Here is a 22,741-nt window from a genome sequence, read left to right on the forward strand (position 1 = left end):
AAGGTGAGAATATGGTATTTCTGATAGCTTCTCTGTATCTTCTAATTTTCTACATTGCTCACATACTGCATCTGTAATTAAAATTTTAATTAAAAAATACTTCCACAAAGGAAAAACTGAAAAAAAAAAAGATAGATGATGCAAATTCTTGTTGAATTTGGGTGATGCATATAACAAGATTAGTGATACTCTTCTCTTTACTTCTTAAAAATAAATGCTCTATTTTTTTTAAATGTGTTTAAGAAACTCACTTGAAAAGTCAATTTCTTCATCTAAACCAGAAACATTCATTCATTCGTCAGTCAGCCACTAGCGAGAGAGTATCAAGCACTAACACAGAGGTGAGGGAAAAGGAGCTGCACTAGGCATGGCTCACATTGAAATATCTTGGGAACCTATGAAATACGACTGTCAGGGCTCAACCCCAGGTCTATTAAACTAAAATGTCAACTACATTTTTAAAAATATACATGAGTGGAGGGAAGCCTGGGTGGCTCAGTCGGTTAAGCCTCTGACTCCTGATTTTGGCTCAGGTCATGATCTTGCTGTTCATGGGATGGAGTCCCATGTCAGGCTCTGCACGGACAGTGAGGATCTTGCTTGGAATTCTCTCTTCCTGCCCCTCTCCACCCTCTCTCTCAATATAAATAAACAAACTTTAAAAAGCTATATACATAGGAGTACCTGAGTGGTTTGATAGGTTGAGGGTCTGACTTTGGCTTGGGTCATGATCTCATGGCTTGTGAGTTCAAGCCCCGTGTTGGGCTCTATGCTGACAGCTCAGAGCCTGAATCCTGCTTCAGATTCTGTGACTCCCTCTCTCTCTCTCTTTCTCGGCCCCTCCCCCACTAGTGCTCTGTCTCTCAAAAAATAAACATTAAAAACATGTTTTTAAACTATATACATAAATGGAGAAAAAGCTATAAGGAAATATATCAAAATATTAGGTCTTAAGCACAGGGTAGTTTCAAGGAGATAGGCACAGTGCCTTTTCCTTTGTAGTTATACATATAAGTTAAAAAATACTTCTAACTTATGAAACTCAGAAGAAAAATTTGGTCTTTTCAGAGTAACAAGATTTCATATGGATGATTTTTAATGTTCTTATTTATTTATACATCTACAATGTCTAATTTCTCAATAAAGTGTATGTATAATTTTACTTAACTACAGAAAAGCACTTAAAGTTAAGTTTTTTAAAACCAAAATGAGATACTACTACATACCCACCAGAATGACCAAAGTTAAAAAGGCTAAAAATACCACGTGTTGAAGAGGCTACAGAGCAACTGGACAGAATACACACATTGCTCTGGGTGTACAACAATTTTGGAATACCAGTTAGCAGTTTCTGTTACAGTTAAATACACCTATGGATTACCCTATGACTTTCAATTCCCCGAGGCATGCACCCTAGCAAAACAAGTAAATAGGTTCACAACAATGGTCATAGCAGCTTTATTCCTAATGGCTAAAACTGCACATAACCCAAATGTCCATCAACATAAGTGTGCATTCGAATAAAGGAATTCCATAGCAATATTTAAAATTCACTGAGTATGGGGCACCTGGTTGGCTCAGTCAGTTAAGCCTCCAACTTCGGTTTAGGTCATGATCTCGTGGTTCACGAGTTCAAGCCCCGTGCTGGGCTCTGTGCTGACAGCTCAGAACCTGGAGCCTGTCCCTCCCCTGCTCATGCTCTGTCTCTCTCTCTCTCTCTCTCTCTCAAAAATAAATAAACAGTAAAACAAAGTTCACTGAGCCACGTAACCTGAAGAAATCTCATAAACATTATACTTTGTGAAAAAATAGATACAAAAGAGCACATACTGTATGATTCCATTTATCTGAATTTCAAAGTAGTTAAAACTAACTGATGACAGAAATCAGAAGAGAGGTTGCACCAGGGACCGAGGGATGAGCATTATATATGGGCAGGGGCTTGAGAGAGCTTTTGAGATTCAGGGTATGTTCTTTATGGGGAGTGTAACAGGTTCTTTGACAGGTCTATAAATACACATTCATCTAGCTGAACACCTGATATTTGTACATCTTAATATATGTTAATTGTGCCTCAGTTTCTTAAAAATAAGAAAAATGTTACATGTAAGAGTCTCCAGGGGTGCCTGGGTGGCTCAGTTGGTTGAGCATCTGACTTTGGTTCAGGTCGTGATCTCATGGTTCGTAGGTTTGAGCCCTACATCGGGCTCTGTGCTGACAGCTCAAAGCGTGGAGCCTATTTCAAATTCTGTGTCTCTGTCTCTCTCTCTACCCCTTCTCTGCTTGCACTCTGTCTCTCTCTCTCCCTCCTTCTCTCTCAAAAATGAATAAACATTAAAAAAAAGTTTTAAAATTTCCACAATTTCTTGCTATAATTCCAATATAGCCAATTAGAGGCTCCAGGCAATCATATCTATTTTTCCCATGAATATTTTTAAATGTCCCATCCCAAACTAGAGAACAACTGACAGTTATTGAATGTTTTCTGATGCCAGACTGTATGCTAAACAATTGACACGTGCACTTACTTACTTAATCCTCGTAATCCTATGAGGTTTTGTCGTTTACCCACATTTTACAGATGTGGAAACTAAGACTCAGTAGGCTTGAGTAACTTGCCTGAGCCACAAAGACAAGAAGGAAGAGAACCAACTCTGTGACTCCAAAACAAAATGCCTCCTCACATCCTCAGGCTTCAAATTCCACATCACCCTGTCCAACACCTGCCCTTTGACAAGTCCCAAGTGAGTTCCATCTTTCCCATCGACTCCACATCAGCCCCAGTTCACCCTGCTAAATAGAAAGCCCTGAGTAACAGTTCTTCCAAGTGTCTGTCCTGTCTTGGAGGGAAGGAGTGGGACTTCGATGCCAGAAAATCTATACGTGGCCTCCACCTCTCATTAATCTGGATATGCAATTGTCACTAACTGACTTAGACTTCTCCTTGTCCTTCTCAAACAATTGTAACCCAAGTCACTTTTTTCTTTTTTAACTAGGGCAGGGATCTTTCACACCAGGAACACACTGATTATGTCTCCAATGCCTTCTCATGATAAGCAGTCCCTGGGCAGCGGCCCCCTCGTGCTCCCTTAGTTCTGGGGTGCAGCCAGGCCCGAGTTGTCCGAGGCAGCTGTTCTGTCCTACTCATAATGGCCTTCTGGTACTTTGCTCTTAAGTCCTCGCCATGGCAGAGGCAGCTGCCCCATGCATCTTACGGGTTAGTCAAGATTTAAAAAGAATCATCACCCCTGGTGTTTTGTTGTTGCTCTTAGAGATGCTTTAACACCTTCTACCTCCTCATTAACCTTACCACCCAGCCAATCTTTGCAGGAGACAGCCTCTATCTCTTTTGGTCCCCACAATCTGTTATGCCCTCACCCATGACTCTAGGTTTGAGGTCAAGGTCTCTGAGCCAAAGATGGATTGACCATGAAGGCAACAATGTTCATATTCAGTCTCTTCACCTGCATGGCTCCTTCCAAGGTCCCATACCTAATTTTGTATATTCTCTTACCTAAAGATTAGGATCTCCAAATTGCATAAGCTTTTGGCGCCCACAAAATTGCATTTGTCTTTACCTCTAAATCACATTATCATTTTGTTGCTACAAGCAACAAATCTGTGATAAACCATTCACCTTGCAAATTAAACTGATTTAGGAGAAATATTTAAGATGAGAGAACCAAGTTATTACCAATAAGTATTAGAGCATTAGAATCAATATATTCACAGGCACACATTAATATCTTTCTGCTTAATTCCATCTATTAGTGATGATATATTATCTATTTGATGATCAAATCAACAATATACTCATTAGAGGGATTGTTGTTGTTTAAGTTGTCTTTTGGTTGTTGTTTTAAGGTCTGAAGTTTCCCTAATTTTGAAAGTGGAGAGGGACGCCTGGGTGGCTCGGTTAAGCGTCTGGCTTGGGCTCAGGTCACCATCTCACAGTTCGTCAGCTCGAGTCCCACGTCAGGCTCTGTGCTGACAGCTAGCTCAGAGCCTGGAGGCTGCTTATGATTCTGTGTCTCCCTCTCTCTCTCTCTCTGACACTCCCCTGCTCGCACTGTCTCTCTCTGTCTCTCAAAAATAAATAAAAAACATTTTTAAAAGAAAAAGAAAGTGGAGAGATTGAAGAGAAAAACAAACATATGAATACAAGCAAAATGAAAAAAAGCTCACCACATAAAAGTTTCACGTGTCCCTATCGCAGCGAAACAGTTTTAGTTTAGAAAAACTAGATTATTATATGCCATATGATAGATCCATAAAAAGAAAAGGAGGGCGAAATCAGCACAAATATCATGACCTGTCATATATATGAAATGTGCTCAAAATAACTGCTGGCTTAGCATCTCCTTTGGTTTCCTAAGAAGTACTCGGTCACGATTGCCTCATTTTAAAAAAAGCATTAGTTACGAAACATGCTCCCCTTGCTAACACTTCCCCAGCTGGCACACTTAAGAGTGACATTCAACTTTTTAGTTTAATTTTATTTTTCAACCTAAATATCTATTGCCCCACAAGCTAATCCAATTAAGGAAAATAAGATAAGGAAAATACAATAAATATGGACAAAGCCCATATATAATGCAAAATAAGAATTTACATGGGAGAAATAATACAAACAGAAAATTATAAACCATAAGAAACAACTTTGCACAAAGTTCTACACAAATGAATTTAATAAAAATCTGGGCAAAATGGATAGTTTTCTACAAAAACAAACAAAAAAACAAAAAACTTTGCTAATACTAATACCAAGAGGTGAAGGCTCTCAAGAGAACCATTTGTAAAAATGAAATACTGTGTGGGGAGTAAAAGAAAAAAAAACTGTACCAGTCCCTATAAGCACCAGAGGCATAGCTTTACATGAAATTCTACCAAGCCTTTAAATCTACAAAGGAAGATGGGCGCCTGGGTGGCTCAGTCAGTTAAGCGTCCGGCTTCGGCTCAGGTCACGATCTCACAGTTTGTGGGTCTGAACCCTGCGTCGGGCTCTGTGCTGACAGCAAGCTCAGAGTCTGAAGCCTGATTTCACATTCTGTATCTCCCTCTCTCTCTGACCCTCCCCTATTCCCACTCTTTCTCTCTGTCTCTCAAAAATAAATAAAGAACATAAAAAATTTTTTAATCTACGAAGGAAGAGAGAAAGGGAAGGAAGAAGGAAGTAGGTAGCTAATACACTAATCTCAAGGATCAACTGGGACAGTCCTAACCTCAATTTTGGCAGACAATTTCCAGCATCACATTATGATCAAGCAATGTTTAGTGCATAAACACGAAGGTGGCTCACATATTAAGCTATGAATGAAATCTACCATAATACATCTAAGGGGGAAAATATATATTCATCACCAAAAATGCTGAAAAAAGTATGAAAAATTCAACACTCACTATTGATTTAAAATAACAAGAATCGGGGCACCTGGGTGGTTCAGCCCATTAAGCCTCCAACTTCGGCTCAGGCGATGATCTCACGGTCCATGAGTTCAAGCCCCGCATTGGGCTCTGTGCTGACAGCTCAGAGCCTGGAGCCTGCTTCGGATTCTGTGTGTCTCTTTCTGTGCCCCTCCCCCACTCACACCATGTCTCTCAAAAATTAATAAATATTAAAAATAATTTTAATAAAAAATAAATAAAATAACAAGAATCAAGTGCTTAACATAAGACAGAGAGCTAGCCCAAAGCGAGTATGATGTTTGCTGGGACAGGGACAGCACTCCCTACAGCCTGTCCCTGATGGAACCACAACTGGCGTCACCGCCCTTCCGCACTGGACCAGAGTAGCAGCCAGTGCACTTAGACAAGTGAAAGAAATCAAGTAGAAACTGGAAAAGAAATAAAATACAAACGACAGTTGAATGAGAAGTAATTAAACCATCAGTATTTTAAGTTAAAATAATTGCATACCTGAAAAAAAAAAAAAAAAGGAAATCTGAAAACATACCCACAGTATGAGAATTCTTACTTTTATATCCTTCAACCTTACTCAAATCAAAAACTTCCCAGCATTGAATGACACATTGGACCAGATGGACTTAACAGATATAGTCAGAGCTTTTTATCCTAAAGCAACAGAATACATACTCTTTTCAGGTACACAGGGGACATTCTCCAGAATAGATCACATACCAGGTTGCAAAGCAGGCCTCAAAGATTGAGCTCACACCATTCATATTTTCTGACCATAACACTAGGAAACTTGAAGTTAACCACAAGAAAAAATTTGGAAAGACCATAAATACATGGAGGTTAAACAACATGCTACTTAAAAAATGAATGGGACAACCAGGAAATTCCAGAAGAAATAAAGAAAATACATGGAGGGGGCGCCTGTGCTCTCACAGTTTGCTGGTTCAAGCCCCGCATCAGGCTCTGTGCTGACAGCTCAGAGCCTGGAGCCTGCTTCTGATTCTGTGTCTCCCTCTTTCTCTGCCCCTCCCCTGCTTGTACTCTCTCTCTCTCTCTCTCAAAAAATAAATAAACATTAAAAACAATTTTTTAGAAAGAAAGAAAGAAAGAAAGAAAACACATGAAGACAAATGAAAATGAAAACACAATGGTCCAAAACTTTTGAGACAGCAAAAGCTATCCCCAAGGAGGAAGTATATAGCAATACAGTCCTAGATCAAGAAGCAAGAAAAATCTCAAATAAACAACCTAACCTCACACCTACCGGAGGTAGAAACAGAAAAACAAAAGAAGCCTAAAGCCAGCAGAAGAAGGAAAATAATAAAGATTAGAGCAGAAGTAAATGGTATAGAAACTAAAAATACAATAGAACAGATCAATGAAACCAGGAGCTGATGCTTTGAAAAAATCAACAAAACTGATCAATGTCTAGCCAGACTTCCCAGAGAGAGAGAGAGAGAGAAGACTTAAATAAAATCACAAATGAAAGAGGAAAAATAATAACCAACACCACAGAAATACAAAAAATTCTAAGAGAATATTATGAAGAACAATATGCCAACAAATTGGGACAACCTAGAAGACATGGATAAGTTTCTGGAAACATATAAACTACGAAAACTAGCTGCCCGGCTAGCTCAGTCAGCAGAACATGAGACTCTTAAACTACCAAAACTGAAACAGGAAGAAATAGAAAATTTGAACAGACCAATAACCAGAATGAAGTGCAATCAGTAATCAAAAATCTCCCAACAAACAAAAGCCCAGGAGCCGATGGCTTCAAAGGTGAATTCGACCAAACATTTAAAGAAGAGTTAATACGTATTCTTCCCAAACTATTGCAAAGAAAAGAAGAGGAAGAAAAACTACCGAATCATTCTATGAGGCCAGCATTACCCTGATACCAAAACCAGACAAAGGCACCACAAAAATAGAGAACTCAGATCAGTATCTCTGAAGAACATAGGTACAAAAATCCTCAACAAAATATTAGCAAACCGAATCCAACAATATATTAAAAAAACTCATTCACCATGATCAAGTGAGGTTTACGCCTGGGATACAAAAGTGATTCAATATTTGCAAATCAAGATCCCATTACTTGCAGAAGGGCTTGCCATCCATCTCTCCTTTCTCCACTTCTCCTTCCCTTGTCCTATCTAATCCTTCTTCTGCAAAGCTCGAACTTTGAGATGCTCTCATCTAAGGAAGTAATTTATTAACCTGGCATTCAAGGCCTTTTAGGACTTAACTTAAACCTAGATATGTATCTAATCTCAACTCTTACCTCTAATCTCAACTCTTACCTTCACTCATTCTAGCTCTAGCCAAACTAAATCAGTCCTTGGGCTCCTAATATTTCCTGGGTTCTCCCACCCTCCTGCTTTTGCTTACAATTTCTTCCACCTGATAGCCTTATTCCTAAAATCATTCAAAATTCTTCATATCAGCAGAAAGCCACTTTCCCTCCTTTTTTTTCTTATTTTCTTTAAGCCCATGAACCACCAACTCCATTCATTACATTGCAGGCATTGTCTTCACCAGTTATACACAAAGACCAAAAAAAGACCAAGTTACATCAAACTTATGAAATGTCATGTCTAAGTTTCTAAAACAAAGCTTATTTTAAAGGACACTATGGGTGGCTTTTCCTATGGGAGTAAGGACAGAATTGCAAGGCAATGGCTTCCCTTAGGGAAAAAAGGGATGTTAGTTCTTTTTGTTGATTACAAAATGCCTGTCTTTCTCTCTCCTTGAATATATACCCTGATACACAGGCTTCTCTACTGACTAGTGATCTTAGGCACAGGCCAGTTGTACAGAATGTCAGATGAGCATCAAAGGCTGAGCACCATCACATGTTGGGATTTCACAACACCTGCTGGCTTCGCATGTTTGAGATCTGCTCTGGAGAGGTCATGTTGATTGGCCAATGCATGCAAATAAACTCACTGTGTGAACATATGAGTCATTAAAAATGAGGATGCTCATTTAGTTGCGTAGATTTGTACCAACGTCATTACAGAGGCAAGAAGAGGAAGTGATCTATACACCTGATACACTTAACAAAAAAACTTAAACAAAAAAACAGATAACAACTTAAACAAAAAAAACTTACCATACTTGGGAAAGGGGGATATACACTTAATCTTTGCAAAGACTTTAAGTACTCTACATAGTCTACCAAGTAGGTGAATATTATTAATTACTCATAGCCAAAGCCTGTACTCTCTGTCCAGTCTTAATCTCCTTTTTACCTTCTTTCTTTCCTTCTTTCTTTTTTTAAGGATGGTCTCTGGAATTCATTATCAATTTCCTTTCTGCTTAACCCAAGAGAATTCCACTGGTTGCAAAGTGATACCAGATCATAATACTATTTTCTCTTATAACTTTTTTTTCTATTTTTACATTTATTTATTTTTGAGAGACAGAGAGAGACAAAGCACAAGTAGGGGAGGGGCAGAGAAAAAAGGAGACACAGAATCTGAAGCAGGCTCCAGGCTCCAAGCTTTCAGCACAGAGCCTGACGCGGGGCTCAAACTCACAAACTGTGAGATCATGACCTGAGCCGAAGTTGGACCCTTAACCGACAGAGCCCCCAAGGCATCCCCTCTTATAACCTGAAGAAGAATGTCACTTCATAGGTATATGCATTGACTCCGAAGTATTTTAGCTTTTTGTAAAGGCCAAAGTCAATGTTCCTCCTAGTTGCTATCCTCTGCAGACAGTGCATTTTTCCAGATCCTCAAAGGTGAAAGGGCCAAATTATCCCACAAAGTTGTCTGCGGTGTCTCTTACATCCTCCGGCTCTCAGGTCCCCTCCATTTCCCAGGTGAAATGAGCAAGTGCAGGCTGCCCAGCACACAACACCAGAAAAGCACACAGGCAAGGCCCATCAACTTAGGAAATGCTGAGACAGGGTGAAGGCTCTAAGACCCTAACAGAAGAGCAGACCACACCCCAGCCTTTCATTTTGTTCACCAGGTGTCCCCAGAAGTTACAGGAGACATAAGGGTTCCACAGGTTCTACTCCCCAAGGAGCCTTCAAAAAGCAAAATAGGACTCCAGGGAATTCAAGTTTTTCTCTAGCCAGCTCCAGTTTTGAAGGAAACAGAACTTTGAGAAAGAGAGGCAGAAAAACTAGGCACCTGACCTAGAAAAGTTAGCAAAAAGGTACAGAAGAGAACTTTCAAAACACTGGGGTTGGCACGCAAGGAGAATGTCCCTGTCAAAGAGCTTTGCCCACCCCAAGGCAGCTTCTTCCTACCCCAACCTAAGAAACGGACTCTGTCCAGTCACAAGTCCAGCATGCTTTCCTTTCCCTGAGGCCCCAAGAACCTCAACAACCATGGAAACAACACGTCTGCTCCCCGTCTCCCCCAGCCTACTGGGCACCAAGCATGCTTTGGCACCCCAGCCTATCACCATCTTATTCCTTCAAAAACTTATGCTGCCCCAAAAGCTTCAGCAAGAAAACAGTAAAGTGGGAAAAACCTCCTAGAGAGAGGAGAAAAGGTGAAGAGGGCTTGATTGCCGCGACTTATTCACAGAAAAAAGAACTGACGAAGAACTTTCTTGCTTCCTCTGCCTATGGAATCAATGACCCACAAACAGATACCAATGTTATATGGACAATACAACATAAAAATAGATTAAAAATAAAAAAACTTAAGTTCTCAACTATGTATTCTATTTGTAAAACTTCTCTGTATTATAATCTACCTGCCAGCTTGGTTTAGTTTTACAATCACCGTTTACTAAGAATCTCTTTCTTACATGCACCAATTCTTTTACTTTACACCATTCTTTTTGCTCCAGCTTTTTAAAAAAAATTATTTAAGTAGGGTCCACACCCAATGTGGACTTGAACTCCCTACCCTGAAATCAAGAGTTGCATGCTCCACGGACTGAGCCAAGGGCCCCTCTTTTGTGTGGAGGGAAAGAGGGATGGCTTCTTTGGCCTTCTAATAATTAACCAACTGTCATAGGAATCATCCCTTGTGTTTTTTCCCAAATTCAATAATCAACCTTCACAGGTCTGGTTTACCACTCTATTAATTAATCCTTTTTCCAGGTTTCAGAATTTCCTCTTTATCAGCCTGAATATAAACAGTAAATCTAAGCTTATCTATGCCTTTATATCACATCTAAGCACTTTGCCTTTGAGCCCTTCACAACCTCATTGTCACCCTCTTGCCAACCTTATTTCTATGTTTGTTCCCTTCTATGAACTTAGCTCACTACCACTGCCATCCAAGTTATTCCCTCATTCCCCCAGTTTAGAAAGCCCTGTCACCTCAGTTAATCCCAATCCATCTCTACATGACTGGTTCAACACTTACATGTTTGCCAAAACACCCTCTCTGACACCCACATCCAAAATGATCTCTTTTCATACTAAATTTATGCATTTCTTTACTCAAGGTAATTATATTTATTTTTGTGAAATTCAACACCATCAACACTGCCTGGTTCCCATCTGCCACATGGGCATGTGGATATTGGTGATGTCTCCTTAAATAGGCTAAGAATTGCCAAAGGACATAGTTCAGCATATAAGCTGTGTACCCAGAAAGCACCTGGTAAACTGTTCATGCAGAGACCAGGGTCAGTGACAAAAAGCAGCTGGTCACTGTGTGTTGAACATGCTAGTTCTGCCACAAACTGCAGCATTATTTTAGGTTCTATGCTTTCCCTGTTTCCATGCCTGATGGTCTAAAACTCTGCTGCTGGCCCTTCTGAGGTGGCAAGGCTTTTCCTGCCAAGGCTGGTTTTTCTATCCCATTTCAGAGCATCTACCTTGGATAAAGGATCTTGAATGTCAATCTTCATTTTCATGGCTCATTCATCCAAACAGTCAAGATCACTGCTGGTAGGAATGCAAACTGGTGCAGCTGCTCTGAAAACAGTGTGAGGGGTCCTCAAAAAATTAAAAATAGAACTACCTTACAACCCAGCAATTGCACTACTAGGTATTTACCCACAGAATACAAAAATGCTGATTCTAAGGGGTACATGCACCCCAATGTTTACAGCAGTGCTATCAACAACAGCCAAAGTATGGAAAGAGCCCAAATGTCCATCAATAGACACATGGATAAAGAAGATGTGATATATAAATACAGTGGAATATTATTGGGGATCAGAAAGAATGAAATTTTGCCATTTGCAACAATGTGGACAGAACCGAAGTGTATTATGCTAAGCAAAATAAGTCACGCAGAGAAAGACAAATATGTGATTTCACTCACACATGGAATTTAAGAAACACAACAGATGAACATAAGGGAAAGGAAGGGAAAATAAGATAAAAACACAGAGGGAGGCAAACCATAGGGACTCTTAAATACAGAGAACAAACAGGTTTCTAGAAAGGAGGTGGTGGGGGAAGGGTTAAATGGCTGATGGGCATTAAGGAGGGCACTTGTTGGGATGAGCACTGGGTGTTCCACGTTAAGTGATGAATCACTGGGTTTTACTCCTAAAATCAATGCTACACTGTATGTTAACTAACCTGAATTTAAATAAATAAAATTTTTAAAAAAGATTCTTTTCAATTCTGTTCAGTTTCCTCGGTAATTTAAAATCCAGCTAAGAGCATATGGTCAATGATACTGTACTTTCTATACAACCCCTTGAACAATACAGCCAAGTCTATGCCAACGCCCAGTTACTCAAGAGGTTCTCCTCCTTTTAGTGATCTTTTGCGACACAGTTTGAGAAACTCCATTTATTCCCCAGACCAAGAGTGATGACAAGCTTTTAACTTGTTTCAACGGTTTCATCAGTTGTCATAATACCAATTCCAAAATTAGTGAGAAGTGAGAGGGTGTCTGGAGGTTTGTGTTAAGGAGGCTACATCGTGGTTCAGTGGCAAAGACTTCATCAACCAGAGATGTCTTCCAGGGCCATGGGAGGGGTAACAGAGGGGATTTGTCAACCCTGTTATTTGGAATAGGATACAATCAAAAGCTTTACTGAAGTCAAGGTACCTTCTATATTCCTGTTTTCTATATAGTTTATATGTCTGTAATAGAATAATTTGCCCCTTATTAAATTTAGAGTAATTTTCTGTTAGTGTCTCTTAGTTATCAAGACTAGAAGTACTGAGCTACAAGTACTGAAAATGAATTTTTGTTCTCCTGAGAAAAGCAGATGAAAACATCAACTCCTTTTTGAACATTATATACCCTAGTAGTTCCCTAGATATTTATAAAATAAGCAATGTTGATTATAAAAGAGGAAGATTTTAACCCCATATAGATATAAATGCAAATCATGAAATTAACCAGATGTTTACAACTATTTTGAAGCATAAACAGTGTGGAAGTATGGACATTGTGATCAATTCTCAGTCAACACTGCCGAGAAACTTAATAGGCATTTAGGATTGCAGGCAGAGTTTCCGTTTAACAACTAACATTGTAACATCCCACAGCATACTGTTGACCTGTCTCTTCTTGGCTGATAACCTCCATTAATGTTGTTGATTTGGACATAACTATAAAACTTCATTGTCATATAAGCCATCAAACAAATTACAATGTCCACGTTATGGCCTGGCACTTATGTATAGTATCTTTTATTATAATTCCAAATATTCTTTACAGATTCGTTTCTTTAAAAATCCTGTTGATGATTTGACACTGATATGTTATGAGTTTCCTAAGATGTCACAAAGTCAACGTTCAGCAGGGGAGTTTCTATTTGTGGAAGAGTTACTTCAACCTTCCGGGGGAGAATGAGAAGGCATGGATTGACCAGAGAAGCAGGCAAGGAAGGTATAGTTTAGGCAGGCATTTGTGGCAAGTGATTCTGACGAGGAAAGACAAATTGGGATTTCTTTTCAATGTGCCCTGACTACTTAAATGATCTGAAGCAAGTCACTTGACCTCCTTCACCCATTGTTTTCTCATCAGTTAAGAGAAATTAACAAGACCTTCCTAACAGTAAGTAATTTTGCCCAATGGAGCCATTGTTTAATAAAAGGTGGTAATTAATCTTATTATTATTGATAGGATTTTGTCTATAAAGTAGAAACAAAGTGGAGAAGCTTTGTAGTTTTGACTAGGGCTTTCTCTGAGGGGTGTGTTAGGTGAGGAGATTGGTTTGGGGAACACTTCTAGAGTGACAAGCTGGATTTTGGATTTGATTAAGATGTCTGTTCCTCCCAATGGCACAGAGACCTTCTCTAAACAGAGAATGTATTCTCAAGCTAACTATCCAGTCACCTGACCCTCACTCTCGAAGAACCCCTGAGTCTCATTCCCATCTGGCTTTTTCAAACCTCCACAGTTCTGAGATGCAGGTACCATCCTAATCCCCCTGAAGAGTTTAGGACTAAGAGAGCCAAAGCACCAACAAGATTACCAACAGCTAAATAGTGCTGGGAGTAGAAAGATTTAAAACCTGCTTTCATCACTTATGTTTCATAGAAAATAGGGATAGGGCACAAGGCATCTGACCTACTTTGTTACTGCTTGCTATGTGACAAGAAAAACAATCTGCAAAATAATAGAAAATATGTTTTATGAGCTTCCTAACTGCTTTAAGTCAGGAGCCTTTCTTGCCGTGATTTAGGGCTTCTATCACTCTCCACCCACCCATCACTTCACAGTGCAGTGAAGGCCTTTAATCTGATCTGACCTTTTACTTTCTTTCCTGCTGGAACCGCTCCTTCCTGCTTACTCATTGTTGGCCAGAATCTCCTTTCGGAGGTGAGAGTACATGGCTATACACAGGTCTCCAATCCACTCTGAAATAAAGCTCCCTCCAAAACAGTGTATTTCCATGAGATCAAGAAGCAAAGTTTGCAGGAAGAGTCCCTTGTCCCACCTCTACCTTTCCTTGAGGAACATGCTTCCTCTCCCACCATCCCATGTTCTCTGCTAACCCTGTTGTTCACAGGCCTTGCCTCCCTTTCCATCCTTCCCCACACCAGCCACACCACCCAAAACTAACTGGAAATCGAGTTCTGCTCCCTCAAGGGCCTATTTGTTAGAAAACTAAATTATGCTAATGATATTGGGCACCAATAGAAAAACACATTATTCTCCAAGAGCAGTTGCTTTCCAAAGGAGTGGACAGAGGTTAGAAGAAAGGAGAGGACTCTGCCCCCTGGGGACATTTGTCAGTGTCTGAAGACGTGCTGGTTGTCACATTAGGGGTACGCTACTATCATCTAGGAGGCAGAGGCCAGGAATACTGCTAAACATCTTACGTGCATCCACTTCCCATGACCAAGGATTATTCAACCCAAAATGTCAGTAGTGCTGAGGCTGAGAATCCTGCCTCCACAAGGTAATAATATATTCCAATTAACAACTCCTTTGCCCATTGGTTTAACTTTCAACTCCAGGCATTGGTCAGACTGATGAAGATGTACTTTGGAGCAGGTAGATAGCCATCAATCACAGCCCTGAGACAATTATTTATTTTCTATTATAAAACTATTTCAACTCATCAGATGAAAGACTCTATCTAGTTGAGCCGTTTTTAGTATTTATAATATTTTATTAGTTGGTGTTTTTATTTTTATGCCTAAAATATAAGCTTAACAAAAAAATTTGAGCTCAGTAAAAAACAGATACCTATTATCACATTTGCTTCAGATATTCTTTTTTTTTTAAAGGAAGGTAAATCTTTTAGAGGGGGACAGAGGATCCAAAGCAGGCTTGGCACTGACAGCAGCAAGCCTGATGTGGGGCTTGAACTCATGAACCCCAAGATCATGACCTGAAGTCGGACGCTCAACCGACTAAGCCACCCAGTGCTCCTTCATATATTCTTTAAAGAGAAAAAATCAGAGATACGGTTAAAGCCCATCTCCCCACCTTTTCTCCTCCCTCCTAGAAGATAACCCCTAATCTATTTACATATCATTTCCACATATATTTTACACTTATCTACATAAATCACATAATTCTATGGTATCTATGTATAAATAATAATTTTAAATAAATATTATACTATACATTTCCTTTTTACTCAACATTAAGATTTGTATACTTTGTTCTCTTCATGTAAATCCAGTTAGTTCATTTGAGCCAGTTCACATATTAATTCTCCTCCTGATGAGTCACTGGGTTGGTCCCCTATTTTCACTATTTGTACCCACTTGATGCATGTCTCCTAATACATACATGCTGAGATCTGGGGGGTTTGAGACCTTAGGAAAGTGGAATTGAGGGGTATAGTGTAATAGGTCTTCAACTGTGCACAAATGTCAAACTGCTCTCCAAAGTGGTTTATCAAGTTTCATTATATTGCACTTAGAAATAGAGATGACTGATCTGATGGTTTACAAACAAACAAACAAACAAATAAGCAAGAGAATCAAACTTTTTCTTCCACAGAGCTATATCAAGCTGTGAGGATAAAAAATGCACGGTATGCAAGTGAAATGTTTCAGGATCACCTACTATTAAGAACTGCTATTTTGTTTCAAGAACAAAAATTATACTTCCTCTGTCCGATAAAGCAGTATCAATAAATAAATAAACATATTCATGGATCATGACTGAATCTCAATTCAAATAAATCAATTATAAAAACATTTTGAAACTGTTAAGGGAATTTACATATGGACTGTATATTAGGTGATATTAAAAAATTAAGTTTCAGTTAAAGGGATAATAGCACTGTGGTTATATTTTAATCCTTTTTTAAAAAATGCATGAAAAGGAGAGGCTGGGTGGCTCAGTGGGTTAAGCATTGGGCTTCGGCCCAGGTCACGATCTTGCAGTCTGCGGGTTTGAGTCCCATTTCAGGCTCTGTGCAGTGTTTTTCCATGAGATCATGATAGCTCAGAGCCTGGAGCCTGCTTCAGATTCTGTATCTCCCTCTCTCTCTCTGCCCCTCCCTGCTCATGCTATGTCCTTCTCTCTCAAAAATAAACAAACATTTTACAAAATATCTTTTAATTTAAAAATGCATGAAAAGATATGAAATCTTATATTGCACTGAGTATTTTAGCAGAATGTAAGAAGGCATAGATGAATCAAGTGTGGCAAAATCTTGACAAATATTGCCTATATTGGGCTCATTGTACTATTTCTCTACCTTTGTGCATGTTTGAAAATTGTCATTATCTTCATCACCACCATCAGGTACAAGATCTATGAACAGTGGCACACTAATAAAACCAGGAAGACATATGGCCGTGATAAGGAAAAATCTCATGCTATAATCCTTCCATATCCCATAAATGAATTCTTTTTCTCTCTACAAGTAACTAGACAAGTTCCAATATGTTATCAGCAAAATAACCCCTTTAAATGCATTATACCCCATATCCTTGAGGACAGCAGATACTGACTTGTACTCAGGGAGTTTACACCAAGACAATACTACTAAAGGAGTAGTAAACAGACTATCAAAAACGGCCTGCTGAAGCAAAAATGAGTATAGAAAATGATACTCAGGGGCGCCTGGGTGGCTCAGTTGGTTAAGCCTCCGGCTTCGGCTCAGGTCAGATCTCACATTCGTGGGTTCGAGCCTCGCATCAGGCTCTGGGCTGACAGCTAGCTCAGAGCCTGGAGCCTGTTTCTGGTTCTATGTCTCCTTCTCTCTCTGCCCCTCCCACTCTCATGCTCTGTCTCTCTCTGTATCAAAAATAAATAAAACATTAAAAAAAATAGAAAATGATACTCAAATTACTGTCACAAATTATTATCCCACATTTACTATAAATTCAAGGGATTTAATACTGATGTAACCTATATTGTACCAGTATCACCATACTTGATCAAGTCTCACAGGAAGAATTCCAAGAGTAAAAACAGAGGGAAATGTTAAGCAGCCTGGATTCTCTCCGAATACGTATAACATGAGAAGTCTCGCCATAGCATTTTGTGCTCTGTGTGTGTCTGGGTGGAGGAAGCGATGGGCTCTGAAGGTAAGACGCACAGGGCAGAGGAGAAGGTCAGCCCAGGGGCTTCATCAACAGCAGGCCACGTGACACAAGTCCCTGTGTGTGGTGCCTGCTGAGTGAAGCAAAGGGGAGGACTGAGGAGGAGGCATACGTCTCGCATGCAGATAACACTGTCAGGCCAGCACCACCTTCTAGAAAACACTGCCAAAATGAGTGAGCCACAGCCTCTATTTGTTTTGTTTGTGACAGTCCAGGACAAGGGCAAATTCGGGCCTCTCTTCCTGTCTGTTGACTTAAGGTTGGTAATCATTCAAAATGTCCTAGTGATGTAAGGCAGTGTATACGTGGAATTAATCTTGAGTCCTGAAAATGGCATCATAAATTATATTGATTACAAGCGCAATCCTAGTTACTACCTATTTGAAGTCTATTGTACAAGAAGTCCTCCAAATCAGTTAGGCACCCGAGGGTGAGGTTGGTGGCTCTTTTTTTTTTTTTTTAACATGGCATAAAACTAGTTTCCTTGTTTTATTTTGGGTGGTATTTTTTTGTTTTTTGGGTTTTTTTTTTTTTTGAGAGAGAGAGGGCACAAAAGAAAGGAGGGCAGAGAAAGAGAGAATCCCACCTGGGCTAGAGAGAGAAAGGGAGAGAGAGAGAAGCAGGGCTTGAGCTCACCAGAAGTGGGGCTCATGCTCACCCAAGAGGGGCTCGAGCTCACCCAACGTGGGATTCAAACTCACAAACTGTGAGAGCATGACCTGGGCTGAAGTCAGATGCTTAATGACTGAGCCACCCAGGCACCAAAGGTTGGTGGCTCTTAATAGTCAATGGTCCCTTGCACTATTTACAACCGAGCCAAATAAAAGTTGATACTATCTCCATCAGACCATGTTCCTGGGTCCGAGGCTGGAGTTATGGAGCACAGCTGATGCAGAGAAGCAAAGGAGTCAACAGCCCCCTCGTCTCTTATTTCAGCCTCCCCAGCACATCAGCCCTCAGGAAAACAAAAATGAGGGTAGAGGCAAATTCTACATCCTCCACTGAGGCGGAATGCTCAGGATAACACAGTTACTTGAAGAGGGGGGAAAATATTTATCTTCATGGATGTATTAACAATGAGAAAAAGTCCTTAAAATTGGAAGAAGGTGCAATAACAGAGCTTTTTAAAGAGGTCTTGCTCATGTTCATAACTGAAGCTCCATCAATAAATGAGACAGATTTTTAACAGAAGACAGCAGAATATGGCTAAAGGCAGAAGAGGATTACTTAACCATAAATGAAGTATTTCTCTAGGTTCACTTTTGGCTGTCTTATTAAGAAAGGCACAGGAGAAATATACTGAAAAAGGGGGTTAACTAGAAAGAAAGACCTAAAAAGCCTTTCCAAAAAATGTGCTTCAGGGTACCTGGGCAGCTCATGAGCTCATGGTTCATGAGTTCGAGCCCTGCATCAGGCTTTGTGCAGACAGCGCAGAGCCTGCTACAGATTCTGTTTCCCTCTCTCTCTCTCTGCCTCTTCCCCCCACACTCTCTCAAAACTAAACAAACATATTTTAAATGTGCTTCATCAAGTAAAGAGCAGCAGAGTACATTTTGGGTGCAGAAAATAAACATAACTATTTTCCCTACTTAGCAATGCTCTCCCTCTCAGTCTCATAAACCTATTATCAGCACTATATCATTCAGACATGACACCCGCGCTCCTGAAGCCCTTGGCCTGCCTGTGACCCTTGCCTCAACTTTGACCGACTCAACGCTGACTCGGGCTACTGTTGGCTGCAGTACAGAGACATGATGCTCCGAAGGCAGAAGATTGCACCAGCCAGGCACACAATGCTCATGTGTTTTATCACCCTTGGCCAGTCTGTCTAGGATTAGGATATTACGTCTCTGCAGACTCCAAACACCAGGATATATCAATAGGGCACACACCCTGTAACAGGACTATCCAAGCAGGATGCAAATCAGGGAGTGGAGGTGCATACCATGCACATTTGTGAGATTAACAGAGATGAGAGCAGGATATATCAGAGCCTAAATTAGATCCCACATGGTCCTTTGTTTATGCACCTACTTTACCATTTATCACAGTGACCAGTCGGATACCTATCTCCCCACAGGAACCACATCTTCAACATCTTTGGATTCCCCATCAACCTTACACAGGGCAAATGCTCATAACTGCAATAGTCACTCCCAATTTCATGGCTAAAAGGAAGGACAGCTACTCTGAATGAAAGAAGACTTGGTAGCCATTAGCCATACTCTAAACCATTATGATTTCTGTTTTCTCCTCTTGTTCACTTCTACTCTTTCCTGGTGGTACCAGAAAGGACAGATGTGTGACCCCCTCCCCTAAAAAAATCCAACAAGTGACAATATTCACTTTTATTTAGGCTAAAAAGTGCTAAGAAAACCCTCACCTAGAGATTTTAATCCTCTTAACTTACCGAATTGATACAGCTTGTGCCACATCACAAATACCCCAATCTCTAGGGCTCTACAGAATTTCACTCAAGATCACTGACAGCCCGGGGGCGCTTGGATGGCTCAGTTGATTAAGCATATGACTCTTGCTCTCTGCTCCGGTCATGATCTCACAGTTCTTAACTTCAAGACCTCCATCGGGCTCCACACTGGCAGCATGGAGCCTACTTGGGATTCTGTCTCCCCCTCTCTCCGCCTCTCCCCTGCTCTCTCTCTTTCAAAATAAATACACAAACTTAAAAAGAAAAAAAAAAAAGATCAGTGAGAGCCCAAAGTCTCACCAAGTACAACAGAAAAACTACCAATAAAGTTTGTTGTCTCCTTAAATCGTAAGGAGTATATACTCATAACGTACATTTTTTAAGTGTACCCAGAAACATAAAAGATTAGTAGATCTGCTATGTCCAAGAGAAAGTACTTGGCAATAAAAAGAGGATTGTGTATATCCAAAAATACCTAATTTAATAAAAGGTTACAGTTGATAATACTTGATGTCCAAGTATACACCGTAAAGATTTACTAGCGGCTTCAGCCATTTGAACATAACAATCCACTCACACAAAGTGAGCCGATGTTTTCAGTCAAATACTTTATTTCCAAAACAGACTGTGGTATACAATTTCTACAGTTCCTCTTATACAAGCCTCTGGAAGATAAATTCCTTCTAGCGAAGTGCTTGACACTTTGATCATCTTTTATCCTAAATTAAATGGGCACGAAATTGTTTGCATACTATTTTTGAAAAACACACAAAGGCTTAGTCTTTTAATTAAATCAAATGACATTTATTCCTAATTTCATAGCCATCCTTTCCATAGAATTCTACTCTCTATGAATCCTGTATCTTAAGCAATTCTTAAAATTCTCACCCCAAAAGTGCAAGGGTTTATTGGAACAAAAGTAAAGCACTAATGGATACGCACGCACTAGTAAGCTCAGTAGACTTGTCAACTCACTTCTAATAAAAATTAAACAGGTTTCTTTACTGTAGGACTTTTATGAGTCTTTGTTACTATAGAATATTACTTGCCAAAAGTAAGGTACAGCATGTGGTGATTCCCAAGGTTATTTCATGAGGGAGTTATTATTTATTTCATGTATTATCAATCAGCCTTTAGTAGGAAAGGGTATCTTGAGGAACATTTTCAAGAACCGCAAGTTAGACTAAAGTGCTAATAAAATCTCAAAAATAGGTTTAACTCCAAAGTAGTCCAATGAGCATTCTTTTTTTAAACCACCGACTGCATCTTTAAAACTACAGGCAACCATCTTCAAATGTATGCCTGCAGAAGTGCCCTGTAAGAACACACAGATGAACTAGCACACTACTACCACCCTTACAGTGAAAACTCATTGAAAACCTAGGCAGCTGCTATTCTTCATAAAGAACAAAATTATGAATGAGCCAAGGCTTATAGAATGCACTGCTCTCTGCATATCTCAAGTTCAAATTCAGTAGATATAAATTTATACAGTTTGGATACATTAACCATCATAACTGAACAAGAAGACTTACCAACAGAAGCTGAGTTTTTAAGAACCGACTCCTTTGAGACTCCTTTTTCGATTCGTATTGTGGCCCACTGTTCAAAAACAAGTAGTGTTGTTAATTTAAACTGTCCCGTAGACACAATGTAAAACACTCTAACCATGCTTATACAGAAGTGAAATGAAACATGAGGCCCAGGCACTATCTGAATGAAAGAGATTACCCCAGTAAATCTCAGAAGTAGCAATATTCAAAGTCTCAATTATGTTAGTTACTGATCATGCCCTATTTACTCTATTTAAACCCCTCACACACACCTGGCACCCCAATAAACTCCCTGAAAAGATCATGAGACATGTCAGGCAAGAGCTCAGGTTATGGCATCAAGACTGAGTTCAAAGTTATTCTAGGCGTCCGTTTCCTCATCTGTAAAATGAGGACAATGATTCCTATCCCATGGTTGCTATGAGGATTAACTGAAACATGGGGCCCCCAAAATAACTATATTTTCATAACAATGTAGGCATTCTGGGGTGAGACATATTCAAAGAGACCTAATTGCCTATATCAGAAATAGGCTTGCAGAAGGAGGCATTATAAGACTTGGGGAGCTGGATAGGGTGCAGGGTGGTTCTGGGTTTCAGCTCAGCTCATGATCTCACAGTATGTGGATCTGAGCCCCGCATCAGGCTCCGTGCTGACAGCATGGAGCTGGCTTGGGATTTTTTTCTCTCTCCCTTTCTCTCTCTGCCTCTCCCTTGCTTGCTTGCACACTCCCTGTCTTCCTCTCTAAATAATATTTTTTAAAAAAAGACTTGGAGAGCTGGAAAGGAATTGGTGAAATCGCTAACAAAAGAAACACCTGGGGACCTATCACTTGCCTCTGTTGAGATGCATAAGGGAAAGTGCTATAAATGCGAGGAACCACAGGTCTGTGAGAATTTAAGAATGGGAAAAACCAATTCCCATTTAAAAAAATTCAGTTAATGTTTATTTATTTTTGAGAGAGAGGGAGAGAAACACACACAGTATGAGCAGGGGAGGGGCAGAGAGAGCCAAAGACACAGAATCCGAAGCAGGCTCCAGGCTCTGAGCTGTCAACACAGAGCCCAACGTGGGGCTCAAACCCACAAGCCGTGAAATCATGACCTGAATCGAAGTTGGACACAACCAACTGAGCCAGCCAGGCGTCCCAATGCTCACTTTGTTTTGAATGTACATAGGGGTATAAAGAAATATACCAAGATGTGATTTATTATTTTCTTCTTTATGTTTTTTTATGCATTTCCAAAATTAGCTACCATTAACAGCATAGTTCAAAACCCACAAGTGAGCACATGTACCCCAATGTTCATAGCAGCAATGTCAACAATAGCCAAAACATGGAAAAAGCCTAAATGCCCATCACCTGATGAGTGGATCAAGAAGATGTGGTATATATTCACGATGGAGTACTACATGGCAATGAGAAAGAAT

At 39.9% G+C, this 22,741-nt stretch overlaps 1 protein-coding gene across 5 annotated transcripts in view; it reads right to left on the bottom strand.

Annotated features, from left to right (window-relative positions):
* The window catches only part of GPAT3 (glycerol-3-phosphate acyltransferase 3), a 58,999-nt gene that overhangs the window by 28,770 nt on the left and 7,488 nt on the right, over positions 1-22,741 (bottom strand). The window contains exon 3 of one of the 5 annotated variants that reach the window (XM_029943819.1): positions 21,293-21,359. In XM_029943819.1, the coding sequence (XP_029799679.1) occupies positions 21,293-21,359 (67 nt within the window). Of the gene's footprint in view, positions 1-5,400; positions 5,419-7,126; positions 7,227-21,292; positions 21,360-22,741 lie in introns of those variants that run through there. The other 4 variants (XM_029943855.1, XM_029943828.1, XM_029943839.1 and 1 more) reach the window with 4 other exon arrangements.

Source organism: Suricata suricatta, chromosome 1 (genome assembly GCF_006229205.1).
Source record: "Suricata suricatta isolate VVHF042 chromosome 1, meerkat_22Aug2017_6uvM2_HiC, whole genome shotgun sequence".
Classification (NCBI taxonomy): domain Eukaryota; kingdom Metazoa; phylum Chordata; class Mammalia; order Carnivora; family Herpestidae; genus Suricata; species Suricata suricatta.